Here is a 13,748-nt window from a genome sequence, read left to right on the forward strand (position 1 = left end):
TCAGGTCCCAGAGAGTAGTGTGTGCGCCGGAGCGTGGGAAGAAGAAGCAAGTAAACTCAAACCGAGCAAGCTTTCTGACTCAAAATTTCGGTTCGCCGGGTCAGAAATGAGCCAGCTAGTAGCTAACTAATGAGTTACTGCGCGCGGGCGCGTATGTGTGTGTGTGAGTGACGGTGTCCTGTCAGAGGCCAAGCTTCTTCGCCTCGTCACCATCCCATTCCGTCCCTGAACCCGCCGAATCCCGTGCTTGTGCTACCCGTCGTCACCCTGTATTCACGGTTCTCGGACAGAGCCAAGCCCAACTCATTAGACTTGGTCGGCACTTGCGAACCGACGGCCCTCCCCCTCTCCCGTCCATTCCAGCAAGACGGCTCGTTGTTCGTCCGCACCTCCATTCCAAACGCTGCGTGCCTTACCTACGCAGTTTGTCCCGCCGGCGAACCGATGCCGCCGTCCCATTGGCTTACAAAGTCCACCATGGATACGACACGTACTTCGTAGGCGGTAACGAATCAATGATCTCCCGGCCCTCAGTCTGCCCGGCTCATCAGCCCTATGGGGGGTCCCCCCGTCATCCACCAATCAAGTCTGCGGAAATAGAGCAGCCTATCACCTGCTCCGCTCCGCCAATCTCCTGCGACTGCCATATTTGGCCAGACCTTTTTTAACCAGCCGCGTAGCATCACGACAAGGCATCAATATTTCTGCCTTTGGCCCTCTTGTTTGAGAGCACTACGTACCTTGCAGCCATCTTGCGTTCTTTTTTCTTGACCCCCTCACCCCATGCCAGACGTCTGTTCCACCCTGCCGCGGGAAACAAAGTGGCCACCAAAAACCTTGGCACAACGAAACCTGTTCTTTGACGGGCAGCGGTCAAAACGCGCCCACGAAAGAGGCCACGAATCCGCATCGTCACGAACCGGTCTCGGCGTATTAAAGATGGGGGGCCACAGTTGCAGGTCGGCTGCATCCTCGTTTATTCTTCTGCCTTGAGCTTGTTTTTCCCGCTAGCATCAACTCTGTCTCTGTCCATGCCACCCCGGCGGCGCCCCGTAGATCCAAAGAGGCGAATGCATGTCACGTTTCTCCCCATGTAAACTCTTCTTTGGCCCCCCGAGCCGTGGAACCCACCTCAAGATCTGTATCGTAACTACGGGCCACTAGGTTTGTCCCGGGTTGACGGGTCCAGAAGCCAACTCTAAGCCGTAGTCTACACATGACGTGAACGCATACGTACCTGAGGAGCAGGGACGACCTTACCTGGGTCCATCGTTGTTGCAGGCTGCCCGTCGCCAGAGGAGCTCAACCTCGTCTATCAGATCGTCGATCGGTAGTTCCGGGCTGTAAGATGACGGGCTGGTGAGTTGCGGCACCTCCTGCGACGGCTTTCGAGCAGTCCTGGCAGCGGAGCCTCCATCCGGGCAAGCATCATTCCAGGCCTTCTCCACGTCCTCCATCACGGCGCTCAGGGGCGGGTTCTCCAACGTGCCAACAGCGCTTCGGCCCGGTTTCCTGGAGTTGTTCCTCTTCGGCTTTGACACGTCCTGGTTCTGCTTCGTCTTGGAAACTCGTAAAGGGGCTGGCCGGCCGGAAGATGTCGAGTTTGGGCTCTTGACATGTTGCGTCTGTGTAGGTCTCGACGGGTCCTGGTTCTGTTTAGTCTTTGATATCCGTAAAGGGGCAGGACAGGCTGAAGATGTCCAGTCTGGGCTCCTGATCTGGCCCTTGGTTTTGGATACTCGTAAAGGGGCAGGCCATGCGTAAGATGTTGACTCTGGGCTACTCACCTGCGGCGTCTGTGGCAGCTCCGGCAAGCCTGATGACACTGGGTCCCTATACGGCACAAAGTCCCGGCCCCGATTCGGTCGTCGCGAACCCGCAGAGGCGTCCGTGTTCCGACGACCCTCGGGGCGATATGCCATATAAGTCCTCTCCGGCTCCCGTATCCGCGCGTCATGCTCCCTCCACCCAGCCCTCCCCCTCGTCCCCTCCCTCCTCTCCGCCTCATCCATCGGGACAGCTATATCCACCACCTGCGCACTCACAAGGTCAGCAACGGCGTTCATCTGACTCACCTCCACCTCACCTCTGACACGGCACCGGCGCGCCGCGTAGTCATACTCATACCTGTCCCTTCTCCCCACGGCCGCCGCCTGCGCGTCGAGGAGGCGGCACTGCGGACACCGGCCGTCGATCTCGACGCGGACGTCTTGCAGGGGGCACTCGCGGCGGGGCTCCGGGGTGCGCGGCCGCGGCTCGGGGGCGATGAGGAAGCAGAAGATGCACAGGAGCCAGGAGCTTCGTTGGCGGCGGTGGGCGTCGAGACGCTCTTGCAGGCGCAGTTGGCTGAGGCGCTTCTGGTGGGGGCAGTCTTCTTCCTCTGTGCGTGTGTGGGAGCAGCTTTTGTAGTACGTTTGCTTCTTGTAGCACATCTTTCTAAGGATGATGGTGTAGTTGATGGGGGTATGGTTGGGTGTTTGGCAAGCTCGTTTGTGACTGGAAACATGTTGACTGCGGCATCATGGCAAGTCATATATTTGACGATGCGTGGGCGTTGGTTTGGGACAATTTCTTGTGTTTTGGTTCTTTACGGCAATTCATGATCCGCCAGGAAGCCTAGAGTCGTGATGGTAGAGGACAGAAAACGTATTGCCTGAACCTTTGTTCGTATGATTGTCAAGAACATTGTTCTACAAATAACTTGTTCAAGCTCAGAAAAGTCCAGAATGTGTTTCTACTTCTCTAGTAAGATACCAAACATTGTGTTAATTCATAGGTACGCATTTGTCTTGAGAGGTATCTAGAAAGAGATTGGAGCAACCTTCCAGACGCTGTGTGCTTCCAGCTGTTCTGTGTCATACTTAAGACGATGATGGAAGAAAGTGTCGACGATTGAGAAACCTTCAGATATACCTGGGCGCTCACGTAGGATCGGTGGTAGTACAGATATGCGACACACCACTGGGGACACTTCAAAGAACGATCGATTACAATGCTTTTGTTGGGAGACTTCTTCAGCCTGGAGGCCAAGGGACTGGTCGACTATGATCTCACGGCTCGTAACAAGTAGGCCGAATAGCAAAGGGACATGGCTCGTGAGCCACGACGCCGACCATGTTCTTTGAGCCCACAATACACACTCCGCTTTGCGAAGGTAGCGAGAAGTTTCAAGAAAGGGTCGCTCCTTCCAGACTGTAGAATTTTCTGTCGCAGCTGCCGTCTTTGACCAAGTCTGAGTCAAATAGGGGCGCGCCTTCTCACCTTGCCGAATTAATTGACTCTCAGTAACTCACCAACCACCCCCACCACAAAATCAATTCACCAACGAGCAATACCGCAAAGATGCCTTTCAAACTTTTCTCCCGCTGGACCGGAAGGAAGCTTACACCAACCAGTCCTCAACCCAGTCAGTCAGGATTCAACTACACGTCAACATCAACAATCACCTTGGCAAAAGCGTCTTCCGCTCCTCCCAAACTAACAACAGCATACGCCCGGGACGTCCCCCTCGAACTTCACACGCAGGGCATCAGAGAGACGCTAGATTGCCTCAGAGGAGGTGAGTCTTCAGAAGCCCTCCTCGCGCTTCGCCGTCTCCAAACCGAAGCTGAGAAGCGCGCCCGAAGCAACCGTAACGAAGCCGACACCATCCTCCGCGCCCTCAACATCGTCCGCGGCATTACGTCGTGGAGGCCAGAAGTTACGCAAGCTGAGAGCGGCCAGGATCTGTACCGGGATGAAAGCAGCAGCAGCGATGAACAGAAAATTGCGAAACAGCAGGAAGAGGTAACGGCGCCGCCTGCCGAGGGAAACAAGATGAACGTAGGTACTGACGGGACGAGCAGGTCACACAGGACGAAGGACAAGATGAAGAATGGGAAGACCTTGGGAGACGGATCTGGCTCCCGTCCATCTCTTCGCCGCATTTCTTCGGAGACGGAAGGGGCGACTTCTCTCTCCTCGCGTCGCAATTTTCAACAGGAAACGATGCGCGATGTTCTTCCTCGTGTTCCCACGGACGGAAGGAGAGAAAGTCCCGGTTCGCTGAGCACTTCGATGATGATGTTGGCAAAGAGCCCTACCGACACCTCTGAGGGAGACTATCGAGAGAACTCTGCGAGGTCCATGAGGCATGTGCTGGACACATACCGCAACCCGGGCCCGTCGTCGCCCTCGGCGTCCGCGACATCGAGCGAGTACTCTGACGAAGAAGTGAATATTAGCGACTTCCCCCGTCCTCCCACCGCTCTCGACTGGCACGAGAATAAGCAGGAGACATCACCTATCGAGAGCCCCATCGCAGACTCTTCAATTGAAGAGTTGGTTGCACACGAAGAACAAACAAACGCCGAAACCGGACACGCAGGTGCTGTTGAGATCTTTGGAGGTACGGCCCAGCTGGTCTTCCATACCAATAAACCAATTCGCTTACACAACGTAACAGAACCTGCGTCAGAACGCAAACCCAAGGAGCTAGATAACGGAAACCAAATTACCCTTGGCCCGGGAACCTACTCTTTCATTCAGGGTGGCAAGACCATGACGATCACCGTCAGAGGTAACGACCAGGTGCAGGTTGGATGCACCAACCCTCCACCCATATCCAACGTCGATCAGGATATCCTCGATGACGACCCGGAGCCTTCTTCAGCAACGACAGACGGTTCCATTGACGATCTGCTTGAACATTACTCAGCATCCTCGTCCTCATCTGAAGGCGACGTTCTCACTCCCGTGGATGTTCCACTTCCGGAGATACTGACCCAAGGGATTGACCTGCCTCCGTTCTTTCCTAATGCACCCAATGCTCAAGGTCCCCTAGCTGTAATCAGAGCAGGTCTCTCTCTACCCAAGACAGCAACTCATAATGAGATCCAAGATCACATTGCTTGTAACTCGACCATCCTTCGCTACCTCGCTCTCCACGTCATCCCCTCCCCAGACATCAACCCGGTGGAACAGCTCACAGATCTCCACGAGCTGGTCCTCGCCTCTCAGGATGGCAAAACAGAGTACACTCGTCTCCTGCAGGCGATACGCTCGGTATATTGGGACTCGGGCCCAGTGATTGAGATGCTTAGCTTTATTGACGCCTTCGCACCTCCAAACGACCTCCGCCGAAGGCATAGAATCCTCCCAGCATTCCGCAAGATTCGCGCTGCGGACTCACAGAGGAAGGGTTGTCTCACGTCCACAGAAATTCATACCCTGAGCAAGCACGGCCTCTCACTTTACGACCTTGTATCCATAGCTGATCTCCCGAAAGTTATCAGCCAGGGCTTGATGGATCGTTTGATCGAGGCGGCGGCAACAGGGGTACTGGAGACACTGAAGGAGTGCGATATCCTTAACGAAGACGGCGCGCTGCTGGAGTTGCTTTCCGCAGTGGATGGCAGGGAAACGAATCAAGAGTGCATTGGGAGAAAGAAGAGCGTGGTTGGAACGCCAAGTCGGCTTCGCTTTTGCGAGAATGTCGACTCGATCGAAGAGTCTGAGAAAAATGACAGTGCTGGAGAGGCCGTGAGAAGCACCTGGAGTGTGAGTTCCGAGTCGAGCGACGATGGTGATGACGAAGAACAGTATGATACGCAAGAGAACTCTAGTATGTCGGACTCTCAGCTGGACAATTACGAGACTTTTTTCAAGAGCATACAGAAAACCGCACCGAGCTCTACAGACAAGTCGCTGGACGACCAGACTGAAGCACCTATTACCAATCGACGACCGATGCTCGCAAGATCCACTGGTGGCTTCAGAGCAATCGACGCCACGTCCGTCTCGGTAGACGAGGCGACGAAGAAAAGTCCCGAGCTGTCACGCTTCTTCGAGGAGATTGGAACGAACCCAGTGGTCATTGACACGGACACAGTCTCTAACCAGTTTCTTCACCCTTTCCTCCAAGACGCATTATCCCATGATGGAACGGCACAAAAGCTCTCCCTGCACCCGTTCCTACAAGGAACAGACGACATATCTCAAGACTTGACGACATATTGGGGGGTGAATTTGGGAGGCATTTTGGACGCTTAATTGATTAAGCAGGCGGCATTATAAGCACGGGTAGTCATATAGAAGGTCCACGGCGCGACGAGACATAATGGCATCGGGGATAACAAGATAGACTGCCGCAAGGCTTTTGACATTCTCAAATATATACCAGGGTATCTTTAAACATGCGCCCACCCATTATAAACAAGAACCTGCCCCTCGTTAATCAGGCAATCGACTCCCTTCTCGCTCCTCCCCTCCCCTTCCGCCTCCCACTCCCTCACCCTCTTCCTGACAACCCACTCCTTGACGCTATCACTCGTAAGCAACCTCCTCAACCTTCCCTCCCACTTCCCCATGATGACCCTCCACACGCTCACCCAGCTACCCTCCGTCGGGTTCGCCCACCGGTACGCGTCCCCATCATACCCGACCCTGACCCTCGGATTCAGCCAAACGCCCAAATGCTCCGTCAGCGGGTTGTCCACGTGGATCAGACAGCACTCGCTGCCCTCGAGGTGCTTCTCCTCGGCGAGCGAGTCCGCCACGGCGCGGAACCTGAGTCGGCGTCCGCTGGCCTCGGGCGCGAGGAACGGCGCCGCCGGCATCGCCACGATGCCGTTCCAGCAGCTGCGCACCGGGACCGCGTCCGCGTACGCCATCATCGCCGCCCGGCTCGCCGCGGACCGGAAGTACGGCCACGTCTGCATCAGGTGCGCCTGCCCCGCCGAGTCGCGCAGCGCGAACGTGTCGTAGTAGGAGGGCGGCTCCGAGAAGTCGAGCGAGCACGCCGCGGCGTAGAGGCCCCCGTTCGTGTCCAGCAGCGCGAGGACGTCGTCGGCCTGTAGGTAGAGTCAGCAAGCGGAACCATGGGCGGAAACCCGGGGATTTCTTACAGTGAAGACGACATCGTTCAAGAACAGGACCGTATCAAACACTTCCCCCTCATCCGTCAACCTCCACAGATCCCGCAACGTCAAGTTCCTCAACCGCGCAAGGAACGGTATCCTCCTCATCTCCCTCTTCCCCCTCGGCGTCATGATCCACCCCTCCTTCTTCCCCCCTTCCGCGCCCCCTTCCGCTTCCTTTTCCCCCTCCTCGACCTCCTGCAAATGCGTCCTCTCATCCAGCACCACATTCCTCCTCACCCCCCTCTTAAACAGCTCATCGTCCAACTGCCTCAGCCAGACTTTACTCTCGTCCCAGCTCCCGCTCTCGTACACGCTCACAAACACGTTCCCCCGCCCCAGCGCGTCCACCAGCCCCAGCACCGCCGCGTTCCAGTGCTCCTTGATCAGCGCCCCGTCGTTGTAGTGCATCCCCGCAATGTACACCTTTTGCGTCTTCCTAGGCCGCTTCGCGATCGCCTCGCGCGGGGGCGTCGCGCCCGTGATGATGCGCTGCACGCGCAGGGCGTCGAGGAGGGTGTACGCCGCCAGGAGGAGGACGAGGTTGCGCAGCGCCCGCGAGCGAAGGGCTCGGCGCGCGCGGAGGCGGAGACTGTTCAGGAAGCCCATTTCGTTATCTGCTTCGATTGGCGTCGAGCGCTTTTTTTTCCCCCGGCGGGTTCTCTCGTTCGGTTCGGCACCGGCGATCTGGCGTCTTGCGGGATGTCACCACACCCAGACCGGGATGATGTCTAAATTAGCAAGGAAGAAGACGAGGCCTCGGAAAACAAAACTCCATTGATGCGAAACGGGAAGGGGAAATAGCAGATCAAATGTGCTTGCGTGTCGTGCGATCCTTCCACGCCTTCCTCCTGCGCTGACCGAGAGAGGGAGGTTTAACTGTCCAGATTCAAAGCTCCTGCTAGGGGTTCCAAACTTCCAATGGTCCCCTGACAGAAGGTCACTGGAATTGGTCAGGGGAACTGATGTCATTGGCTGACAGGGCTGACAGGGGTCAATAATTGGGAGCCTGGAGAAGCGGACAGACTCGGTGATTGGCTGGTATGGCTCAGCTCATCCCTCCCGTGGATGACAGGGGTAATAGGAGCGCATCAGCCTCAACGCATAATGTCACTATTTTTACATCACACGCAGACGGGCTTCACTTTGAAAACTGTCGAAAACAGCTTAACTGGAACTATTCATCAACGCAAGAAAACTAGCTGTACCCCCTACAGTGTGTCCCATTTGTTCGTCATCTCATCTTACATTCACAGCTTAGCCCCATCCCCTCGTTGGCTTCTGATGACTGTATTTCCGTGACCCGAACCCCGGGTCGCTGGAGCGAGAATCAATCCGATTTCTGGAGCACCTTCGTCTAAATGCTGTATCAATCCCTTAAAGGGCTTGACTTCAACCTCACGGCGCTTATTTGGCGAAGTGGAGGTCGTAGCCGAGCCACTTGCGACGAACGACTTGCTCGACGGTGAGGCCGGGGTAACCGTAGGTCAGCGGCAGGAAGAAGTACCAGCCGGCAACGGCAACAGCCAAAATGACACCACAGGCGATCCAGGCGGGGAGAAGGCTCTGGCCAGCAAAGCGCTCGCGGGCGCTGATGTGCCTCTTAGGTCCATCGCCCTTCTTGTTGCCCTTGATGACCTGGTAGCCCTCCTCAGGAGCGGGCTCGGCGGTGAAGATGAACTCCAGAAGAGCACCCGCAACAAGGCAGGAAGCCAGGTGTGCCGGGAGGTAGTGGTGGAGGAAGAGCTGACGACCCATGAGGTAGAAGGGGAAGTAGTGAGTGGCCCAGGCAAGGAAGAAGAAACCGGTTGAGTTGTAAAGACGGGAGCGCGTGCCTACGTTGGGTTAGCTTGGTATTAATACAGAAGATGCAGTTTACTCACGGTGGTCAAGAGCGTCAATACCCCGTCTAAGAGAGACCTGGTCGGCACCGATAATACCGGCGAACACGGCCAACAAACTGCTCGCAAGCCACCAGCCGACAGGGTTGCCGAGGAAGTAGATCTGCTGACGAGTGTCGTTCTGGGTCCAGAAACTGACACCACGGAGCAGGAAAGGCCACTGCCAGGGCTGACTGGCGTACGGGTGGGAGCTGGTCAACTGGTTGTTGTGCCAGAACATGGAGCGCTGAAGCTCAAACCACTTGCGGAAGAAGGGCAGCGTCTTAACCTCCTTCTCCGGCTTCTCGCGTCTCTTGGAGTCTGCGGGAACGGAAGGGAGATCCTCAACGAACCAAATGTTGGAGCTAGGGGCCAGCTGCTTGTTACCGTTGATCTCCTGCTGCTTGTGTGCCCACTCGGGAAGAGGGGTGGTGTGAGTCCACATGGCAACCTTGCTGGGGTTGTGAATCAGCTTGAAGTGGCTGGAAATACTCTTAAACTCCTGGCCAGCCTTGCCGTTCTCGACTCTGATCTCGAAGAGCGTGTCGTTCAGGCGCTCTCCGTAGGCTTCGGTCAAGGGAACGGTGGTGAACTCCTGGTTGGTAGGGTAGTAAGGAGAGGCAACATCGTGGGAGAGTAGCATGGTGTCGGTGCCCAGGTGGCGAAGACGGACGACATCGTTGTTCTTGACGGCCTTGCCCGTCTTCTGGTCGTCGACCAAGGGGATGACCTGCCAGTAGTTGTTGGTGTCGTTGTAGGGGTAACCAGTGACCTGCTGGCCCTGGCTGGAAACACGGCCGTCGTCGTAACGGAGGGGGTAGCGGTCCTCGTGGCTGTGAAGGTACGTCTTGGTCTCCTTGTGGCGAAGGGTGATCGTGTCGTAGTACTCGACGGTCAAGGAGTTGGCCAACATGACGTTGTCGCTAAGGGTCTCCTGGAACTCGGGAGTCATGAAGTCGTCGCCAGGACCGGAACGGGTGAGGATGGCAAAGTGAACCTGGAACCAGAAGAGGTAGAAGAGGAAGGGCATCAGAATGAGGCCGAATGCGCGGGCAGCAAAGTGCTTGCCAAAGTCCGGAAGGGACAGCGCGCCACCGGGTCGCTTAATGTCCAACAGGGCCCAGAGATCGATAATCACAGCAGAGCCAATGGTGACGAAAGCGAAGAGACCGACGTACTTGGTCGACATGTCGGCAGACAGGGCGAATCCGGTAAGGATAAGCCACTTCCACCACTTGCGCGAGAAAGGCTCGTGGCGCAGCTTGTAGAACTTGATGTAGCAGAGCAAGCTGCATGCCATGCAGAAGACCAGGGTAGCATCCAAGAGGATCAGTCTGGTCTGACCAATGTGGGCGTTGTCGAGGAGGATGAGGCCGGCGGCCAGAATGCAGGCAGGCAGACTGTAACCAGACTCCCACATGATGAGGTAGGAGATGGTGACCGTCAATGCGCCGAGGATGGCGGGCAGAGCGCGGAAGGCGACATAGGGAACCTTGTTGGAGATGTACGAGTCGCCAATGTTCTCGAAGTGGAAGTGTCCGTCGTAGCCTACAAGCCATCCCATAAAGGCAAAGAGGAGCTTTCCGAACGGAGGGTGGACATCGAAGAAGTAGGTTCTCTCGAGGTAGTAGGAGGCAAACTGTTTGGAAAGCAAGCTGTCAGCTATCGTGTCTTGAAGAAGGTGAGAAAAAAAAGCGTCAGAGCTGACGTACCTTGCCAAAGTGAACCTCGTCGAAAACGACCTCATTGGGATGGCTGATACCCCAAAAACGGGTGACGAAGGCGAGAGCAGTGGTAACGACGAGGCCGATGATGTGGCCGCTCTCTGCGCCGGCGCGCTTGGTCTTGTCGGCGGCCTTGGTCAGAGAGTCGGCGACGGCGTCAGCAGCGGCGCCCGGGACAGCTCCCTTCTTAGTAGAGCCCGTGTTGCGCTGGCGAACGCTGCCCTGCGGGGAGGTGGCAGTCGTCTGCGCCATGTTGGGAATCGGAAATGGACGGGAGGAGCTGCGCGAGACGGGGTTTGTCAGTTCCAAGTCTCGCGAGATTGGAGGTTGAGTTGGGAAGCTGGAGATAAAAATGTGTGGTTCCCCAGAAGAGTCGCATCAAGAAGGACAGGTAGCTCTACGTGGTGGTACGTATCGCGCCTCGGAGCTGTGCTCCTGCGGTTGTAAGGGAGCAATTCAGGGGCTTGTAGCTTACTTACACGCTATGGGAAAAAGTGGACCGCGTCAGCTCTCACGTCAAGGTGATTGAAGAAGACAGGCGCGAAGAGAGAATAGTGAAGAGAAGAAGGAAAGGTTGAGGTAAGGAACGACAGAAGAAGCTGCGGCAGGGAGGCAGAAACGAAGAAGAGGGAACAAAATCAGTCTCGCGATGGAGAAGAGTGGTGGTGAAGGACGAACGACAAGGAAGGTTGGATCACCTCGGCCAGGTAGCTCGCGCGGAAAAATTAATAGGAAACCCCCTGGCGAAGAAGTGACAGTGAACTTTCGTGGACACAGGATGGCCTGGGGGATAAATTTGGGGGCAGGGGTGTCTGCTGCTTTTTTCCTTCTGCCCCTTGGTGGACTGGACTTGAAGGACTGGACACTTGGCCATACTGAAGCTGTCAGCCTGCCTGCTGGACGGAGCTGAGGTGGGTTACGCTAACAATTTTTGGGGGTTGATTTCGGGGGCGTCTAGGTTGGGGAGAGCTCCATCCCACCTTCCGCCGTGATAAGATAAGAAGGCCCGGCCCTTGCAACCATTGACGGCACTCTACCCGACGCATTGTACGCGCAGTCTGTGGCTACGCCCGTGTGTTTGCTCGGAGAGAACAATGTGATTAGCGAAAGTAAGGACTTTCTGAATCGAGTTCAATTCCTGACGCAGCAATTCAGCTGGAATATGATGCAACTGACCTATCACGGGCCAATGTTGGGGGAAGGAACATTGTCCCTTTTGATACTCTCTAGCTCATGTTATTCCTCGTCCACTATGTAATACACACAATATGCATTCAATCTTTCTACCTGCAAAACTGCTTTTAACCAACTGACGAGCTTCAGAAAAGGCGTAATCGACAGTCAGTTTTGTACGTAAACTCTCGGTCGGGTAGCCGCTCCGATGAGAGGTAACAGGACCCCGCTGCTACCCGCCCGGGCCTCGACGCCGAAGAACGGAGGGCGCAACGGCGGGGTTCGCCCGACCAGCCTGGGAAGTCCCAACTTAATCCTCACCAAAGGCGCGCGCTCAATCCACGGTCCGTAGAAACCTGCCCCTCCTCCTTCCACTCTTCAATCCTCATGTCCTCTTCGCTCCTCAGATCCGTCACCAGAGTTTCCTCTCGTGCTCTCCGTCCCTCAACCCGCGTCTTCACAAAGTTCCACGCTCAGCCCTTTAGCATCCACACCGTCAAGATGTCTGACCAGTCCATCGTCTTCACCAAGAACGCCCCGGCCCGTGAGTCTTTTCTGAATGCCCTCGTCTTATGTGACTCAATTGACTGACAACAATCATTTGAAATAGCCGTCGGCCCTTACGTATGAGCTCACTCACACGAGCAATTGGACCCCCAGTGAAAAGCTAACCACCACCGCAGTCCCAGGCCGTCAAGACCCCCACCGCCATCTACTGCTCCGGCCAGATCCCCCTCAACCCCGAGGGCGTCCTGATCGAGGGCAACATCACCCAGAAGACCAAGCAATGCATCTCCAACCTCGAGGCCGTCCTCAAGGAGGCCGGCTCTTCCATTGCCAAGGTCGTCAAGGTCAACATCTTCCTCGCCGACATGGGTGACTTTGCCGTAAGTTTCCGCGGCCCCCTCCCTTCCCCAAACCTGCACTTTCTAACTGGCGTATACAGGAGATGAACGGCGAGTACGAGAAGTGGTTCACCCACAAGCCCGCTCGCAGCTGCGTCGCCGTCAAGACTCTGCCCAAGAACGTCGAGGTTGAGATTGAGGCTATTGCCCTTCCTTAAGCGCCTTCCGAGGTCGGAGGTTGTAGTAACTCTACAGACTAAAAGTAAAACTGTTAACCCTGCTGCGCCGTCTTTCTTGTGGTTTTCGATCATGCATTCGTGATGACCATTCCACCTTTTTTGTGCCTGCCGCTGTCATGTCACCTTCTTCTGAGTTGAGGCTGTGAATGGGACGGGGCAAGCTGTGATCAAGAGCGACATGGTGACGACGTTGGAAAAAGTTCCAGTTCCACTTGAACAATCGATTCTCTGACATGAATCTCCCGTACAACTTGACATCTCGAGAATGCTTCAAACCACATGAATATCACAGATCTCTACCTCACTTAATCTGAGTACTCCTAACCCCGATTAACCTCACCACATGAGGAGCACCACTCCAGTGCCGTTCTTCAATTCGTCAACACGAATGCGTTTCAGCATCTCCCTTGAGTGCGACTTCACGATGCAACACCGCATCCCTCATCTCAACCACTGCATCAACACAAAAAAGAACCTCATTAGAGTGAATAATAAGCAGAAAGGTAGTTCTTGTTCTACACACCCCTCCGTCTATCGGTACAAATCCTCCACTCTACCAGAGCCCTCAAAGGCAAAGCCCCAAGCAGCGCGAACCCAATCGTTAAAGAAGAATCCCGTTCAGGCATCGTTTACTCGTCGTCCTCGTCGGCAGCCTCGACGTATCTGGCGCGGATGTCCTTCCATTGGCGCTATTGTCCCACATGCGTTAGCATTCCCGCTCGGGACAGAAGAGTATATGAGGACGGGAAGGGGTTTTCTCTTACGCCGCGGTTAAGGTAGTCCCAGTACTTGTTCATCGCGCCGTTGAAGCCCCTACGCAAAGTAGACCAGTCAGCATAACGCTCGCTCGCTCTTCGCCGCCCTGATGCCTCTCCCGCCTGCTCTTTCCACCCGACATCCTCCTCCACAGTCATCGCCTTCCTCGGCCAAGCATCGTCTCAAATCGGCAGGGGGGGTCCGGGGTTCCTTACATCTCGAAAGCGAAGCCCGT

At 55.7% G+C, this 13,748-nt stretch overlaps 5 protein-coding genes across 5 annotated transcripts; 2 read left to right on the plus strand and 3 right to left on the minus strand.

Annotated features, from left to right (window-relative positions):
* Positions 1-1,256: 1,256 nt before the first annotated feature.
* CGCS363_v000977 (uncharacterized protein) lies at positions 1,257-2,432 on the minus strand (the record flags this gene model as incomplete). Its single annotated transcript, XM_036632826.1, has 1 exon — positions 1,257-2,432. The coding sequence occupies one exon, from the start codon at positions 2,430-2,432 to the stop codon at positions 1,257-1,259; it is 1,176 nt and encodes a 391-aa protein (XP_036501387.1).
* A 560-nt stretch (positions 2,433-2,992) lies between these two features.
* Positions 2,993-6,030, plus strand: CGCS363_v000978 (uncharacterized protein; the record flags this gene model as incomplete). The annotated part of the gene is made up of 3 exons (XM_036632827.1): positions 2,993-3,066; positions 3,396-4,387; positions 4,445-6,030. 3 exons carry the CDS (start codon positions 2,993-2,995, stop codon positions 6,028-6,030), a joined length of 2,652 nt encoding a protein of 883 aa, XP_036501390.1.
* A 273-nt stretch (positions 6,031-6,303) lies between these two features.
* Positions 6,304-7,505, minus strand: CGCS363_v000979 (uncharacterized protein; the record flags this gene model as incomplete). Its single annotated transcript, XM_036632828.1, has 3 exons — positions 6,304-6,306; positions 6,369-6,830; positions 6,885-7,505. 3 exons carry the CDS (start codon positions 7,503-7,505, stop codon positions 6,304-6,306), a joined length of 1,086 nt encoding a protein of 361 aa, XP_036501391.1.
* Positions 7,506-8,303: 798 nt separating this feature from the next.
* On the minus strand, positions 8,304-10,752 carry PMT4 (Dolichyl-phosphate-mannose--protein mannosyltransferase 4; the record flags this gene model as incomplete). Its single annotated transcript, XM_036632829.1, has 3 exons — positions 8,304-8,731; positions 8,780-10,415; positions 10,489-10,752. 3 exons carry the CDS (start codon positions 10,750-10,752, stop codon positions 8,304-8,306), a joined length of 2,328 nt encoding a protein of 775 aa, XP_036501858.1.
* A 1,422-nt stretch (positions 10,753-12,174) lies between these two features.
* Positions 12,175-12,736, plus strand: yabJ (2-iminobutanoate/2-iminopropanoate deaminase; the record flags this gene model as incomplete). Its single annotated transcript, XM_036632830.1, has 4 exons — positions 12,175-12,217; positions 12,284-12,297; positions 12,357-12,560; positions 12,620-12,736. The coding sequence occupies 4 exons, from the start codon at positions 12,175-12,177 to the stop codon at positions 12,734-12,736; spliced, it is 378 nt and encodes a 125-aa protein (XP_036501857.1).
* Between the last annotated feature and the right edge of the window lie 1,012 nt (positions 12,737-13,748).

The sequence above is a fragment of the Colletotrichum siamense genome (assembly GCF_013390195.1).
Source record: "Colletotrichum siamense strain Cg363 chromosome Unknown KSG_Cg363_contig01, whole genome shotgun sequence".
NCBI lineage: Eukaryota > Fungi > Ascomycota > Sordariomycetes > Glomerellales > Glomerellaceae > Colletotrichum > Colletotrichum siamense.